Source organism: Ictalurus furcatus, chromosome 1, assembly GCF_023375685.1.
Source record: "Ictalurus furcatus strain D&B chromosome 1, Billie_1.0, whole genome shotgun sequence".
Classification (NCBI taxonomy): Eukaryota; Metazoa; Chordata; class Actinopteri; order Siluriformes; family Ictaluridae; genus Ictalurus; species Ictalurus furcatus.
In genome coordinates this window covers 9,822,984-9,838,807 of record NC_071255.1, presented here as the reverse complement: position 1 = coordinate 9,838,807, position 15,824 = coordinate 9,822,984, and the positions used below count along the sequence as shown (strand labels likewise).

At 39.6% G+C, this 15,824-nt stretch overlaps 1 protein-coding gene across 1 annotated transcript; it reads left to right on the top strand.

Moving 5' to 3' along the window:
• Window positions 1-1,246: 1,246 nt before the first annotated feature.
• she (Src homology 2 domain containing E) lies at window positions 1,247-13,426 on the top strand. The gene is made up of 6 exons (XM_053624050.1): window positions 1,247-2,331; window positions 4,419-4,545; window positions 6,223-6,441; window positions 8,821-9,010; window positions 10,251-10,370; window positions 11,437-13,426. The coding sequence occupies exons 1-6, from the start codon at window positions 1,855-1,857 to the stop codon at window positions 11,618-11,620; spliced, it is 1,317 nt and encodes a 438-aa protein (XP_053480025.1). The 5' UTR covers window positions 1,247-1,854; the 3' UTR covers window positions 11,621-13,426.
• Window positions 13,427-15,824: the final 2,398 nt, after the last annotated feature.

Genomic DNA, 15,824 nt, shown 5'->3' with positions numbered 1-15,824 from the left:
GACCTCACTATCAGAAAGACACTGGGCAAAAATGGCATCCATGAAAGAGTGGTGAGGTGAAAACCACCTTGATGATCCTCAAACCTTTTGGGAGAATGTTCTGTGGATTGATGAGTCAAAAGTGGAACTGTTTGGAAGACAGGTTACATCCCGTTACATCTGGCGTAAACCAATTATAGTATTCCACAAAAAGAACATCATACCTACAGTCAAGCATGGTGGTGGAAGTGTGATAGTGTGGGGATACTTTGCTGCTTCAGGTCCTGGCCAACTTGCAATAATTGATAGAAACATGAATTCTGCTCTCTACCAGAAAATCCTAAAGGAGAATGTCCAGTCTTCAGTCCGTAAAACTGTGAAACTCAAACGCAACTGGATTATGCAGCAAGACAATCATCCAACACATAGGAGTAAATCCTAGTCCTAGAATTAAGTGAAAGACTGATCTCCAGTTATCGGCTATAACCGTAAAGGTGGCACAAACAGATTTTAAGTTTAAGGGGGCAGTTATCCATCCATCCATCCATCTTCTACCACTTACTCCTTTTCAGGGTCACGGGGAACCTGGAGCCTATCCCAGGGAGCATCGGGCACAAGGCAGGGTACACCCTGGACAGGGTGGGGGGGGGGGGGGGCAATTAGTTGTTCTTTTTTTACATTACTGAAAGGTGTTGGATAACTTTTTTTGGTTCAATAAAAATAATAATAATAAAAGCTGTATTGTGTGTTTACTCAGGTTGCCTTTGTTTTAGGTTGTATTTCATGTGAAGATCTCAAACTATTTAGTCTGAGATATATACAAAAACAGAAGAAATCAGGGTGGGAGGAAAATCCTTTTTTTCACAGCACTGTAGACCTGTAGCCTACTTTCATGGTCATGTAAAGCCAGTAAAACGCTTGACACACGGACACTCTACTCCAGGGGTTCCCAAACTTTTCCAGGGCAAGCCCCCCCCAAATGGCATTAACATTTGACCGAGGCCCCCCTTTTGCAAGATGTCTTTAAAACACATTAAAAATACAGACTTCTGAATATATCCCTTTTTTTAAAAAATTATTATTAATAATTACATCTTACATGTTTACATTACATTAGGAATTGTGTGTGTGTGTGTGTGTGTGTGTGTGTGTGTGTGTGTGTGTGTGGTTGTCTGAGAGTGAGAAAGAGAAAACATACTAGTGGGAGGGATAGGCACACCAAATTGTTGAGGCCCCTCGGGTGCCTCCGGCCCCCACTTTGAAAACCCCTGCTCTACTCTACACGCGCTCAGCAGCCACCACCCCGTCTATATGAACACGCACGCGCGCTGGCTACCAGATGCTCACGCGCGCATCCTTTCTCACTCTGCGTAGACTGGCGCTCAGGTCGGACACACCGGGAATGGGATCTTTGGCGAAGAAAACCTTCCAATTTTTCCGCGTTTATGCCCTCCAGAGGCTTCTTTTTATTTTGCGGGAATAATTCCGGGTAGGACACTCAAATGTGATGGGGAGAAAATGTGGTGAAATGTAAAAAAAAAAATTAAAAATTGCTCTAGAAAAGCCAACGGATGGGATAATAACTGCAATTAGGATTATGTAAAAGACTTTACACATCTGGAAAAGATTCCCCGAATATCAAAATTTTAGAGATTTTCCATTTAAAAAAAAAAAAACTCACTCATAATAATAGTCTAACCCAAGAATCTGATCAATCTGGAGAAGGTGATTAGTGATAGACAGGCTGTTAAACCAAGGTAAACAGACAGGGTGAGAGGAGAGCAGAGGAAGTTCACGGAGGTAACGGAAAGTGTCCTGAAAGTTGCTGTGCGTGATCGTGTATGGAGAAAGTTGTCGTGCGTGAAGCTTTTGATCATGGCCAAGTGGTTTAAAGATTTCCCAACTCTGAAAACGGGCTCGGACCGACTGCGCTCGGCGTCTGAATCCGGAGCGCAGACTCGACCCAGACCGGCGCTGAGCGGCGGAACCGGAGCCAAAGCGAGTCCGCGGAAGAACTCGGAGAACGCAGGCGGGGTGGGTTCACTCCTCTCCGGGAGGAATCGCAAGAACTCGGCCGTCGAGCTTGGCCGAAACCACTCGAGTCCGGGCTCGGGCAAGGATGCCAAGATATGGGAGATCCTGATCCCTGGCAAAAGCAAGAAGAACGTGAAGATGGAGGGTTTTGAGGATCACCGCACGCTGAGGACGAGCGCCATCGCCGACGCGTACATGAGCCGAATGATCAAAGTGGAGAAACAGGATAAATGGCAGGAGAAGAAATACAACAGCACCGCGGCGGAAAGCACCGGGACCGACCCGGAGCGCGGAAAAACACCTGTTAAAACCGAAACGGTGGGAAATGCAGCTGTTATTATTCTTATTATTGTGTGTGAGTGCTATTTTATATATACATATATACATACATATATACATATATATATAATGTGTGTGTGTATATGTGTGTATGTGTGTGTGTGTGTGTGTAAGTATATATATATATATATATATATATATATATATATATATATAGCTCCCTGGGATAGGCTCCAGGTTCCCTGTGACCCTGAAAAGGAGTAAGCGGTAGAAGATGGATGGATATATATATATATATATATATATATATATATAGAGAGAGAGAGAGAGAGAGAGAGAGAGAGAGCCTATATCTCTGCTGAATTAATACACCGTGTGCATTCCACTGTATGAGCCGATCAGACATTGTAGATATTTATTAACATTGTTGTACACTACAAACCCCCAGTACTGAATTAACTCACCGTTAACGGCACTGTTTGCGTCTTTATCCACAAAGTAAGAGTTCACGAATCTGACTACTGACACAAAAGGTAGGCATTTACTGTAAAAACTTACTAGTGTTCAGCATTACAGGTGCTCATTGTGTTTGTTGTGTTTGTTGTGTAGTCTAGAAGCAATATTACTCCTACTGAAAACCTCCATTATATGCATGTTGTCTTGGAAAAGCGTTCCTTTTCTGTTTTTTCCCCACTAAATTTATGCTAGCTTTATCGCCTTCTAACTGATGCATGGAGTAGGTTCTGAAACGGTGGTTGTCTAGTTCGCCTTTTAATCTGTCCCTAGTCCATGGCATGCCAGGACTCCTGTTCTTCTCTATTAATGTTTGTGGGAACCAAAGAAAAATATTTTGTTATGAAAACCAAGATTGATATCTCTCTTCCAGCTCCCTTTGTTTTTAACTGTACTCCCTCTCCCCCCCACCTTTACTCTCTCTCTCTCTCTCTCTCTCTCTCTCTCTCTCTCTCTCTCTCTCTCTGGTGTGTCCCCTTCTCCTTTCCCATCCCCTATTCACGGTGTGCTTGCATTATGATCATTATGATCAAGTAGAGTAGCAGGAGAGCAAGCACAATGAGCACGAACCTTTCCTTGCCACTCTTCCTGTCTCTATTCAGTCATCCTGCGTGCACACACACACACACACACACACACACACACACACACACACACACACACACACACAAAGAGTTTATACCCTGTCACCTCTCTTTCTTTTTCTTTCCAATGTCATTTTCAAACACAGATATGCCCAGGTGCAGACACACACACACACACACACACACACACACACACACACACACACAAATAGAGAAAGAATAGAATGCACACACAATACAATGTGTCTTTTCTTTCCATCCCCAGTGAAGGTAGCGTTTGAAGAATTATGTCACTTGACACACAGGCTGTAACCTCTCCCATAGATGGACTTGCCCTCCGGCTACTCTTTGAACATAATACCACAGAAATGAGACTCTCATGAAGTCAGGATAAAAAAGTCCACGGGCATTGGTGGTTGGTGGTGTGTGTATCCGTGGACAGGGGGTGGGGTGCTGAAGTGAACAAGAAAAGAGACACAATATCTTCAAGTTCAAAGGTGGTTTTAAAAGTGCTTTCAATGGGTGTCCACTTACTGGATTTGCTGTGGTGTATATTACACAACAGTAACGGCAAACAGTTTGTCTGTCTATGAGGGTTCATTATTTAGTGAATAAGGAAACATCCTGTTAAACAAAGGCACTGAGAATGACATGCAAGAAGTCTTACAAAGACAATAAAATGGCACACAGTATATCGTTATTCAATTCAACACATACATTTAACATTGAAAAACATTTTTTTTTCTGGTTACAAGCAATGAAACAACAGTAGCACACATTGGGCAATGTAGAGGACATGAGCCATGATCCGGTAATATTGTAAAATGTACATAGATACTTTTTAATTTTTTTTTTACATTAAGTTTTTTAAATTTTTTTTTATTTTTTAATAGAAAACATGTATCTAAATGTGTTTTCTAAAGATTCCAGACATTTTACAATCTGTAATCTTTCCAAAATGATTACAGGGTTAACTCAAAGTGTAAACCCAAGTAACTCATATCAGCATCTTTCTTTCCCTCTAAACAGCTGATTATCTTGGAGGACTATGCTGACCCTTTTGATGCTGAGAAAACGAGAGAGCAGAGAGAAGCTGAAAGAGAAGGAGAGAATGATGGATATATGGAGCCTTATGATGCCCAACTTATTATCACAGGTCCAATCTCTTTCACTTTTCCTCTTTCCATATCTTTCCATTCTCTTCTTCTTACTTCATTCCCCCTTTCACCTTCTTTCCCCGTCTTGTTGACTAAAGGACTGCACGCAGATTTTCAAGGATTTAAAATCACAGCACCCTCCTGTAAATGTCGGTCTTCCCTCTCGGGTGGTTGCTACGGTGATGGTGTTGTGCAGGGACAATGGGTGCAGTTTCCTCTTTCTGCTTCCCGTTTCCTGTCCGTGTTTCCTTTGCCCCATTCTCTGGGCAGGAAGTTGACCCCTGCTGTCCCCCCCCCAATGTGCTTGACTGTGTGAGAAAGCCCCCCTCCTCTCCCACCAGTGACTTCCTAGAACTCAGGAAGTAGGTCTGCTAAACGAGCCAATCGCAAGCCAGGGCTGTCCTTCCCCTGGTACTGCCATTGTTTTCTCACACAATAGGCCAGACACAAAGTGACAGCAGACTAACACAGCTTGAAAGATGGAGCACTGTGCATTTGTTTCTGTTCCCCCATTAAACCCACAATACGTACATTGTGTGCTACAAGCAACTGGACTTTTGTTAAAAATGTTTCCTCACTCATTCAAGAGGCTTTATCAAGTAAAGTATGTGCAACTACGAGATGAATTGATAAAGCATCACAGATAAGTGCTGCCAACTTGACTTATTATTAGCAGACAAATTTAGAATGACCCAGAATGACTAGATAACTGGACGATGTCTTGAAAGGTATTGAAAGTATTATATGTAACTAATCAGAGGGATAGACATATCTTGCTATATTTAAGTGCACACAGTCATCACCTATACTTAAAGACCATGGTTATCAAAGTGGGGTCTGGAGACACCCAGAAGTCTGTGAAGCATAGCCATGATTTTTTACATTTTGTTACAGCAGTAGAAATCACATCCTACTATTATCAAAGCTGTTTATATTTAAGATTGAGTTCCTATAGTTATTAGTCATTTCGACTGCTCACTTGAATTATTTAATTGTTGTTTAATCCAAACTTTGCTAACTTTTTTTTAAAAAAAAACAACAGAAACAACAACAACAAAAACCAAGTAGGCCTATAAATAATGTCAGCTTGGACCTAATGTGTTCTGTCTGTAAACAGTTCTAGGTCTAGCCTAATATGTGAGTAGCTGGGTTAGGATTATAAAATAAATCTATGCTTATTTTACAGGTAAAAGGGATGCCTGGCTATAAAAAAAAAAGAAAAAGAAGAAGCTACTTTAATGGATCAGTTATGAGTTAGGGTATATTCTGTGTGATCTAGAAATGGACACAGTTAAAGACTCGGAATTTTCTTTGTGAAGTGAACAATTTTGCAGCCAGGGCGCAATCTGAGATGTGACGCAAAGTAATCCATTGTAAATAGGACAAATTTCACCTTCCAGTAAATCTGACATTCCATTTCCCATCTTCTTTGGAATAATGATATTTGATGTCACTTATCTTAGATATTACATATCAAATATGAATATATCAATTCATTTGTAACTTCTAATTCTCAGTGTTGTACTTCTTCTCTGATTTAGTAACCGGTTTCAGAATTCCATTCACTTCAAAAATCACTCAGGCCCAGACTGGAGTTTGTTTACTTATAGGTGACTGAATCAACTTAGAAGCCTGTTCAGTGTAAGTGTGTGAAAGGTCAGTGTTTGTTCCCGTAGAGATTCGTCGCCGTGGGTCCAGGGACCTTCTGAAGGTGTGCGTGGTGTTGAACGGAGGAGAAGGAGAAGGATCTGGATCCACACAGATCTACGACGTGCCGTATGAAGAGGTTCTGGAGGGCATCCCCCTGACCCGGCCCGAGTCGGACCCCCGGCCACCTGCAGAGTATGAACTCCCCTGGGAGTGGAAGAAAGAGCAGATTGTTCGAGCACTGTCAGGTAAGTATAGCAGTTCTGCTCTGGCCCAAAGTGCTCGTTGAAAAATTTGACCAAACTTGATTTACAACATGATTTTTTTTAAATAATAAAGGAAGCACAATTTAAAAAAAAAAAAATGAAAGTAGTAAACAAGCATATCATTTTAGTCCTGTCACATGACCTCCATCAGGAAGATTCCCATGCAAGTGAAAGGATGTTGAGTATCTATTTCTCTAAATATTGATTAAATTCATAAACATTGAAATGAAGCTGGGCCACTGATTATGCTGGCACATTATAGCTCCAGGGTTCTCTGTTCGATTCTGAGCTCAGGTTACTGCCTGTGCGGACTTTCTGTTCATGTTCTCCCAGTATAAATGGATTTCTTCTGGGTTCTTAAGTTGCACTGGAAAGTCTAAATTGCCTCTCGGTGTGTGTGTGTGTGTGTGTGTGTGTGTGTGTGTGTGTTGGACTGGTGTCCTGCATTCCGCCCAGTGTTCCCAGGATAGGCTCTGGATCCAGCGCAAGAGTGACCAGGATAGTGCAATTACTGAATTACTGAATGAATGAATGAATGAATGAGACGAAGCTATAAACATCAGTTCATAACCAGTATTCACAACCAGTTTTACATTGGCATTATTGAATTTGGATCAAAATAACCTGTTTTAAATCTTAAATAAATAAATAAATAAATAAATAAGTCCATCTTTCACAACGCTACTACATCAGACCTACAGCTGAGTAGTACATGAACAGAACATGAAGATGAACTATGGTACTTTAATGTGGATAATATGGATTTGGATTGTTATTAAATATGGAAAGATTAAATATGAATTGTTTAATGTGTTCACATTGATCACAATATAAGATTTAATATGTTTACACATATATTAAATATGTAGGTGCATCTCAAAACATTTTCTGTAATTTAATTCAAAAAGTGGAACTTTCATATACAATTGTGCCCAAAAGTTTGCATACCCCTTGCAGAATCTTAATACTGTTAAAATCCCATGTTGTTTTTTATTTAGTTCTGTCCTGAATAAGATATTTCACATAACAGATGTTTACATATAGTCCACAAGACAAGATTATAGCTGAATTTATAAAAATTACCCCGTTCAAAAGTTTACATACCCTTGATTTTTAACACTGTGTTGTTACCTGGATGATCCACGACTGTGTTTATGTTTTGTGAGAGTTCTTCATGAGCCCCTTGTTTGTCCTGAGCAGTTAAACTGCCCACTGTTCTTCAGAAAAATCCTCCAGGTCCTGCACATTCTTTGCTTTTCCAGTATCTTCTGTATATTTGACCCCTTTCCAACAGTGACTATATGATGTCGAGATCCATCTTTTCACAATGAGGACGATTGAGGGACTTATATACTCAAGAAGGTAACACTAAGAGCCAGGGGGATGTAAACTTTTGAACAGGATGATCAGTGTTGTTATTTTGTTTGAAGATCTTTTTTTTTCATTTAGTACTGCCCTTCAGACACTAAAGAAGATAGTTACATGTCTCACAGTAGACAAAATACTAACAATTTACACCGATCATCCTGTTCAAAAGTTTACATCCCCCTGGCTCTTAATGTATCGTATTGCCTTCTAGAGCATCAGTGAATGTTTGCACCTTATGTAATAGTTGTGTACGAGTCCCTCAGTCATCCTCAGTGTGAAAAGATGGATCTCAAAATCATATAGGCTGTGTTGGAAAGGGGTCAAATATGCAGAATATGCTGGAAAAGCAAAGAATGTGCAGGACCTGGAGGATTTTTCTGAAGAACAGTGGGCAGTTTAACTGCTCAGGACAAACAAGGGACTCATGAACAACTACCACAAAACATAAACACAGTCGTGGATCATCCAGGTAACGACACACAGTGTTAAGAATCAAGGGTATGTAAACTTTTGAACGGGGTAATTTTTATAAATTCAGCTATTATCTTGTCTTGTGGACTATATGTAAGCATCTGTTATGTGAAATATCTTATTCAGGACAGAACTAAATAAACAACAACATGGGATTTTTATCACCCCTGGTATTCTGTTAACAGTATTAAGATTTAGCAGATTCTGCAAAGGGTATGCAAACTTTTGGGCACAACTGTATTCTAGATTCCTTACACATGAAGTGAAATATTTCAGGTCTTTTTTTTTTAGTTGTAATCTTGATGATTACGGCTTACAGCTCATGGAAATCAAAAATCTCAAAATATTAGAATAAAGAATTTATAATACAGAAATGTCGACCTTCTGAGAAGTATGTTAATTTATGCACTCAATGCTTGGTTAATATCATATAAATATATATAACTTGCTAATCTGTTTACCCATTGAGAAAGTGTCATGGAATGAACATCCTCATTGTGCCAATGCATCGTCACTCATTAGCTCAGTTCGATGGTGTGGAGAGGGTGTGTAAAGAGGACTCTGCCCCCACCGGTGTTAAACAGCAGACTCTGCGCTCTGTGAAGAGCTGGACACCCAAATCCCTGCGCCTGTCCCCTCCTTCCTCCCCGAAAGCCAGTCCGGACTCTGAGAGCCATAAAGTGGACCCCACCGTGCCCCTCGAGTTACAGAGGTGTGTGTATTCTCTTTAAGTATGGGATTGAAGTGAAAGTGAAACAAACAGGCTTTTACATGATACATCCCCACACTTGTACCTGTCCTTGATATGATTTTATAGTTTTAAGACCCCAGTATCAGTGCAGTTTAACATTTAAAATTTTCATTAGTAAATTTGTAAAACATTCTCCCTAACAACAGCATATACAGTAGACCAACTAATAATGCTAGCAGTGTGATGTCTATAAAATAACAATGGATATAATGAGCAGATAATTTGGTTTTAAAGGCAGCGATTGAAATGAATTGAGGCAACAATCATAAATAGATTATTACTGAAAAAGGACAGGCAACTGGTTTGTAAAAATATTTTTAAAACATATATAACTGATGCCTAATAATAATAATAATAATAATAATAATAATAATAATAATAATAATAATAATAATAATGTAATAGGCTAGAAGAAGATTTGCCAGTAACTCTGATACTTTATAATAGTTCTTCTATATGTCATTATCATTTGTAAATTAGCAGTAGGCTTATATTAGCTTCTAAACAAACTTAGTCATATATCAATCAGAGGCTAATAAATCAAATTGTATCGTAGAAGACTCGGTGGTATCGACAAATATCGATCTATTGCCTTATAAATCGAAATTGTATTGTATTGTCTGGTCGTAGATTCAGTGGAATCTTCACATTTCAAATCATTGCCTTAAGAATCGCAGTGGTATTGAATTTTGTGGAAACCTCAGGTTTACACGCATAAAAACGAATATAATTCAGTTATTTTGTTAAATGTGCAAATTGATTAGTTCTATTAGACTGGTTGTCTAGATTATGATCATTACTGAATCATTTGTTTGAGAGTGATCCAGCTTTTTTTTCCCATGAAATAAAAATTGTACCGATTATAAGAACATTCATCCAGCTAGGAGACTGCTCACTTTATCATTTTGTATACGGGATCAGTCGTCCTCCATCATCATTTTTGTGATGAGGGAAGATTTAGACATAGCATGCCAGCTGTTTGGGTGGAATCATTTAGTCTGGCTGGTTGCATGATAATAAAAATCTGCACGCAACTAGCACAAGTAACAGGGTTAAATCTTGAAAATACCTTAGTCAAATGAAATTTTTAAATTGTGTTCACTTGATCTGTTTTTATTTCTTCTATCTTCTCATTTCTATATGGTAGAGAGATTCATTATGGGTTTAGTTATGTTATATAATTCTCTCTCTCTCTCTTTAGCTGGTATCATGGCAGCGTCAGTCGTCAAGAGGCTGAGGCTCAGCTGCAGAACTGTAAGGAAGCCAGCTTCCTGGTGCGCGACAGCGAATCAGCCAACAGCAAATACTCCATTGCCCTCAAGTAAGGCTCTATATACAGCAAAGTGACAAAGTAGAAACGAACACAATTTGGCTTACTAAGGTGTTGTGCCAACAAAATACACTAAAACAGTGCACCTTGGCATAGATTCTACATGTCTGTGGAACTGTACTGAAACGATGAATAACATTCAGGATGGCTGTGGCTCAGGTGGTAGAACGGGTTGTCCATTAATCGTAGGGGTGGTGGTTCACTTCCTGGCCCTCATGCATCCGCATGCCGAAGTGTCATTTGGTTTGGTCATTTATTTTTTGAGGAAAATGATCCAATATTACATATCTGTGAGTGGCAAAAGTATGTGAACCTCTGCAGCTAAACATTTCCAGTAACTGTTGATCAGTCCTGCACATTGGCTTGGAGGAATTGTAGCCCATTCCTCAGTACAGAACTCTTTAGAGATGGTTTTGTAACCTTTTCCAGCCTGATGAGCATCAACAACTCTTTTTCTGAGGTCCTTTGTTCGTGCCATGATACACTTCCACAAACATGTGTTGTGAAGATCAGACTTTGATCTTCTTTAAATAAAACAGGGCATTCACTCACACTGGATTATCATCCCATTGATTGAAAACACCTGAATCTAATTTTACCTTCAAAATAACTGCTAATCCTAGAGATTTACATACATTTTCCACTCACAGATATGTAATATTGGATCATTTTCCTCAGTAAATACATGACCAAGTATAATATTTTTTGTCTCATTTGGTTAATTGGGTTCTCTTTGTCTATTTATAGGACTTGTGTGAAAATCTAAAGGTATATAGAAAATTTTAAAGGGGTCACACACTTTCAAGCAACACTGTAAGTGGACAAATGGACCCAAACCACACCAGCAAAATGCATCCCACAGTATAACAAAGCAATTGATCCCCCCCCCCTTTAATTTGTCACATGTCTCTATTTATGTGTGTGTTTATTAGATATTAAAAAAGTGAAGTGACTAAGCATCCTTGAAAAAGCTGATGTAGGTGATATCAAATCTGTCTGCTTCATCTCTCTCTCTCTCTCTCTCTCTCTCTCTCTCTCTCTCTCTCTCTGTCTGCAGGACCAGCCAGGGTTGTGTGCACATTATTGTAGCACAGACCAAAGAGTGTGGTTACACACTGGACCAGAGCAGCTGTGTATTTCCCAGCATCCCAGAGGTGGTTCATCACTACTGCACCCAGCGTCTGCCCTTCACTGGAGCTGAGCACATGACCCTGCAACACCCTGTACCCCGTACACACTGATCATCTCCCAACACAAGCACACATCTCACTACAGCCGAGCACATCATCTCCCTACAACTCCCTGCAGACACACACTGGAAAATCCTACACAGCAGCTAACTAATAATGTCTCCACATAAATATGTTCCAGCGGTCCACTGCATGGAAGCCTCTTTCATAATCCCAACCTAATACTCATCCTTCCTCCCTGTATATTTGTGTGTTGTTGTTGTTGTTGTTGTTGTTTTTTGAATGAGTGTGTTTCAGTATTCTGTACTGTGTTCCCGATTTTATTTTCCCCAATTTAAACCAAAGCCATTAGTCATGTACTAACCTCTAATGACCCAAAAGAGGAACTAGTACTTCACAAGTGCTAAAGTTTAGACACAGCACTGTAGTTTATTTAGATCCAGTTTATTTTTAAATATGTTTCCTTCACCCTCTACTTGTCTCTTCTCTCTGGTGCCTTCTGGAGTCTGTGAATGTGTAAGACTTCATCATTCTGCTAAAAGTGCCTCTGTTCTAATGACATGTCTGAGATGCTCATTAGCTCCCCCTGATGGCTGCAGTCACACACTGCAACAAGATGGAGTCTGTTCTTAAAGTCCCCATGAAGTGCCTTGAAACGCCTGGCGTTATTCGATGTGTTGATGTAATTTCCACTTAAACAGGAAGGCAGAGTGGGACAAATCGAGTGATTCCTCCCCCCTTTAAATAGCCAGTAGCGTTTAGCTTACATCACAGCTCAGGCTTGACACACACACACACACACACACACACACACACACACACACAAAGAAATTGTAAAAATTGAAAGTGTATAAATTTAAGCCATTTCCTTCTTCACCAACTTACAGTTGGAAAACTGAATAATGCGTTCAGTTCGAACAGCCAAAGACACAATTCTCACACTCAACAACTCGAAATTTTATAATGTTGGGGACGGGACACTTCAGATTCTAGAGAGCCATTGATTGGACAGAAAATCTGATAAGACACTGAAGTGCAGAATGATATCATGAAAACTGTTGATCTGTGTCGGTGGTAGAGAGAGACTGTAAAATTTGAATGGATATATCTTCCAAATGCGAATTGTGTCATTGTTTTGGAGCACACTCGCTTATAGATCACCTTAAGGCTAATATATTCATGCTAAAAGCCACAAAAGTCAAATTTTGATTTCATGGGGACTTTAAGACATGCTTGTAAGTCTTAAGATCTGCTGCCAAATCTATCTATCTATCTATCTATCTATCTATCTATCTGTCTGTCTATCTGTCTGTCTATCAGTTTGCCCTTTGTTTGTTAGGATATTTACCTTGACGACTGTGCATATACAAGAGCCAAATCTTGTTTGTGTTGCTCATTCTTAGAGTCTGTTGTCTCTTATGTCCCACATTTAAAAGACATCCTTGAAGTATTGACAGCTGAAAGACTTGGCTGAAGTAAACTGTTTCATCAGTGAATTAAGTGTCTCTAGTGATTGCCCCACTTTCTCGTATGCCTTTGATAAAACTTCATTTTGATTGTTAGTCGTGTTTGGGGTGTTAATTAACTCAGTTCATTCGATTTTCTGGTGTGTACTCATTGGCTGATAAGCGGGAGAGGATCTGTGGCTGCTACTGATGTGTGCACTGCTCTGAATGATTTCAGGCACAAAAAAAAAAAAAAAAATTATATGCAATTTTCTGTTTACTTGCAAGCATTTATTTAGAAATTTGAAATTGGAAAAGTGGCCATAAAGTGGTAATGCAGTTCCAAGATTTAAAGAATTGTACGTTTGTACAGTATAAGATCATGCAAAATTTTAAATGTGCTTCAACTTAATGAATGTAATGCTGTCTTTCTTTCACACACACACACACACACACACACACACACACACACACACAAAACCTGACATGCCTTTGCCTCCAGAATGGCAGCGCACTCGAAATTCCAAGACACAACTGTCTATGAGCATCCCTCAAACCTGAAATTCTGATCTATCATCTATCTATATATTCATCTTTTTATCGCAAACCCAAATGTTTTCATTTATAGCAAAAATAAAAGACTTGGCCCTGCCATTCCAATACTTTCAGAGGGGACTGTATGACTGCTACGATACAAGCCATTCACTAAAACTTGTAAATGACTCCAGAAATTCAGACATCAGTCATCGAAGATTTTTTAATGACCCTTCAGACTTTTGTAATTGATTCCTTGTTTGATTCAGTTGCATGTGTAAGTGTAATGGTTCATGTTTACGTCAGTGTGGCTAACTGAACTCTGGGATTGTCCACACTGAGAACGACACGTAAGGACACGCTGCTTCAACTCTGATGCTTTAATAAAGGAATTGATTCTGTAATAGAGGAGTGCAGAATAATGTGTACTGACTGATGGAGAATGTGTGAGTCATTAAACCACTCGAGCAGAGGTGAAGAGAGGAAAGTCACTCATTTGTATTTGAGTATTTGTCACTGATAAAGTTGGCAGAAAAATCGAACACAAAACACAAGAGGACTTCAGATCACAAGTTTTACTTCAGTGTGAATGTGTTTACTGGGGAAACTGTGTGTGTGTGTGTGGGGGGGGGGGGGGGTATTAGAGTTGTGTAATGTTTGTGATATTGAGTGGAGGGTCTTACTCCAGATGCTGGATTTGATTCCTCTGTTGGCTCCCATCCCATTGTGAGTGTCTGTGTAGTAAAGCAGATTCTCTGTGGCCACCATAATCAGGACATTCAGAGACGAGAACAGGTCATTGTTTCTTTTGACTGTATTTTGGCCATTGAATACATCACTGGGGAAAATACTTATAGAAGTAATGTCCATTATTATTTTTACTGCATGTATACATTTGCAAGTACATTTCCTTTTTTGTAGATAATGGTTTTGAATGCATTTATGTACTGTAAATGAAGCAGGGTTCAATCTGTTGAAGAGGAGAAGGAGAGGCAGGAACATAATTGGCCAATGTGCTATTGTGGATGTCCGTGGCCAGCATGGTGGTAATGTCACCATTTGTGCAGTCATAAGTAATTGTGGGATTCTCCACTGTCAATCAAACCTGGAGCTATATAACACTGAACATCTTCCATTTCTGGTCGGTTTAAGTGTGAGCATCAGGATCAGCAGCAGGCAGTGCATCTTGTCTATGTTGTATTTTGGGACAATGTGAGCTTTCACCATGGTGTCCGGATATGTGAGTGGTTCAACATCAACCAGCATTTCATAAATCTCTGCCTTCCACCATACATCCCTTTCCTCACCCCATTATTAGAGGTTTTCTCTGCGTGGCACTGGAAGGTCTATGACCATAACCCATATACCTTGGAAAATTGGCCTATGGTGACATAAGTGTGGAGTGTGTCAAGGCTGGACCTGGCACAGCAGAGGGTGTTTCCTAGTGTTGGGTCCGAGTCCACCTTCGTCGAGTTCCAGTCAAGACCAAGTCCTTAACCAATCGAGTCCAAGTCCGAGTACAAAAGGGACAGAGTTGGACTCAAGTCCGTGCCCTTAATGTTTGACTCCAGGTCGAGACCAGACGAGTCCAGAAAGTTTTGAAATTGCAATTGTAAACTCAACAGTGAGCTGTTAAATTCATATTTTAACCTTCACAAACCAATGGCAACATAAATGTAACAAAAAAAGAAATACCACTATTACATCTTCCACTGCCATTTAATATTTTTATGTCATGTCATCAGCACCTCAACTAGTTTCCTATCAATACACGGTTTCAAAGAAAAAAAGGGATATAGAGGTATATACAGAATTTTTCATTATATTACAAGTGTATGAAAATACAAATGGAGCTGTTTAGTTATTGTATCACACTATATTGTGTCCTCCAGTTCAGTCCTCTCCCCCACAGTTATATAGACTGAGACTACAGAGTAGAGCTACATTTAGCAGCAAGTCATAACAACAAGCTTCATGCTTTATTACTGCTTTTAATCTGTCTATGAATGACAACAAACTCATTTCTGAACACAGCTCTGTTCTTGTAACTTTTTTTCATTTTAATTCCTAAAATGAAATATAAAAAATCCTTGTCAGCAGGGTTTATGACTACATTAAGAAGTACACTTCACATTTTACCTGAAATTCAAGACTGGAATCACCAAATGCTAATGTTTAGGGGTGGGCGATATGACTACAATTGTATTTCACAATAATGATACATTTTCTCAGGTAGGTCCATCAGTAGTATTCAATTAAGAAATACTACAGAAACT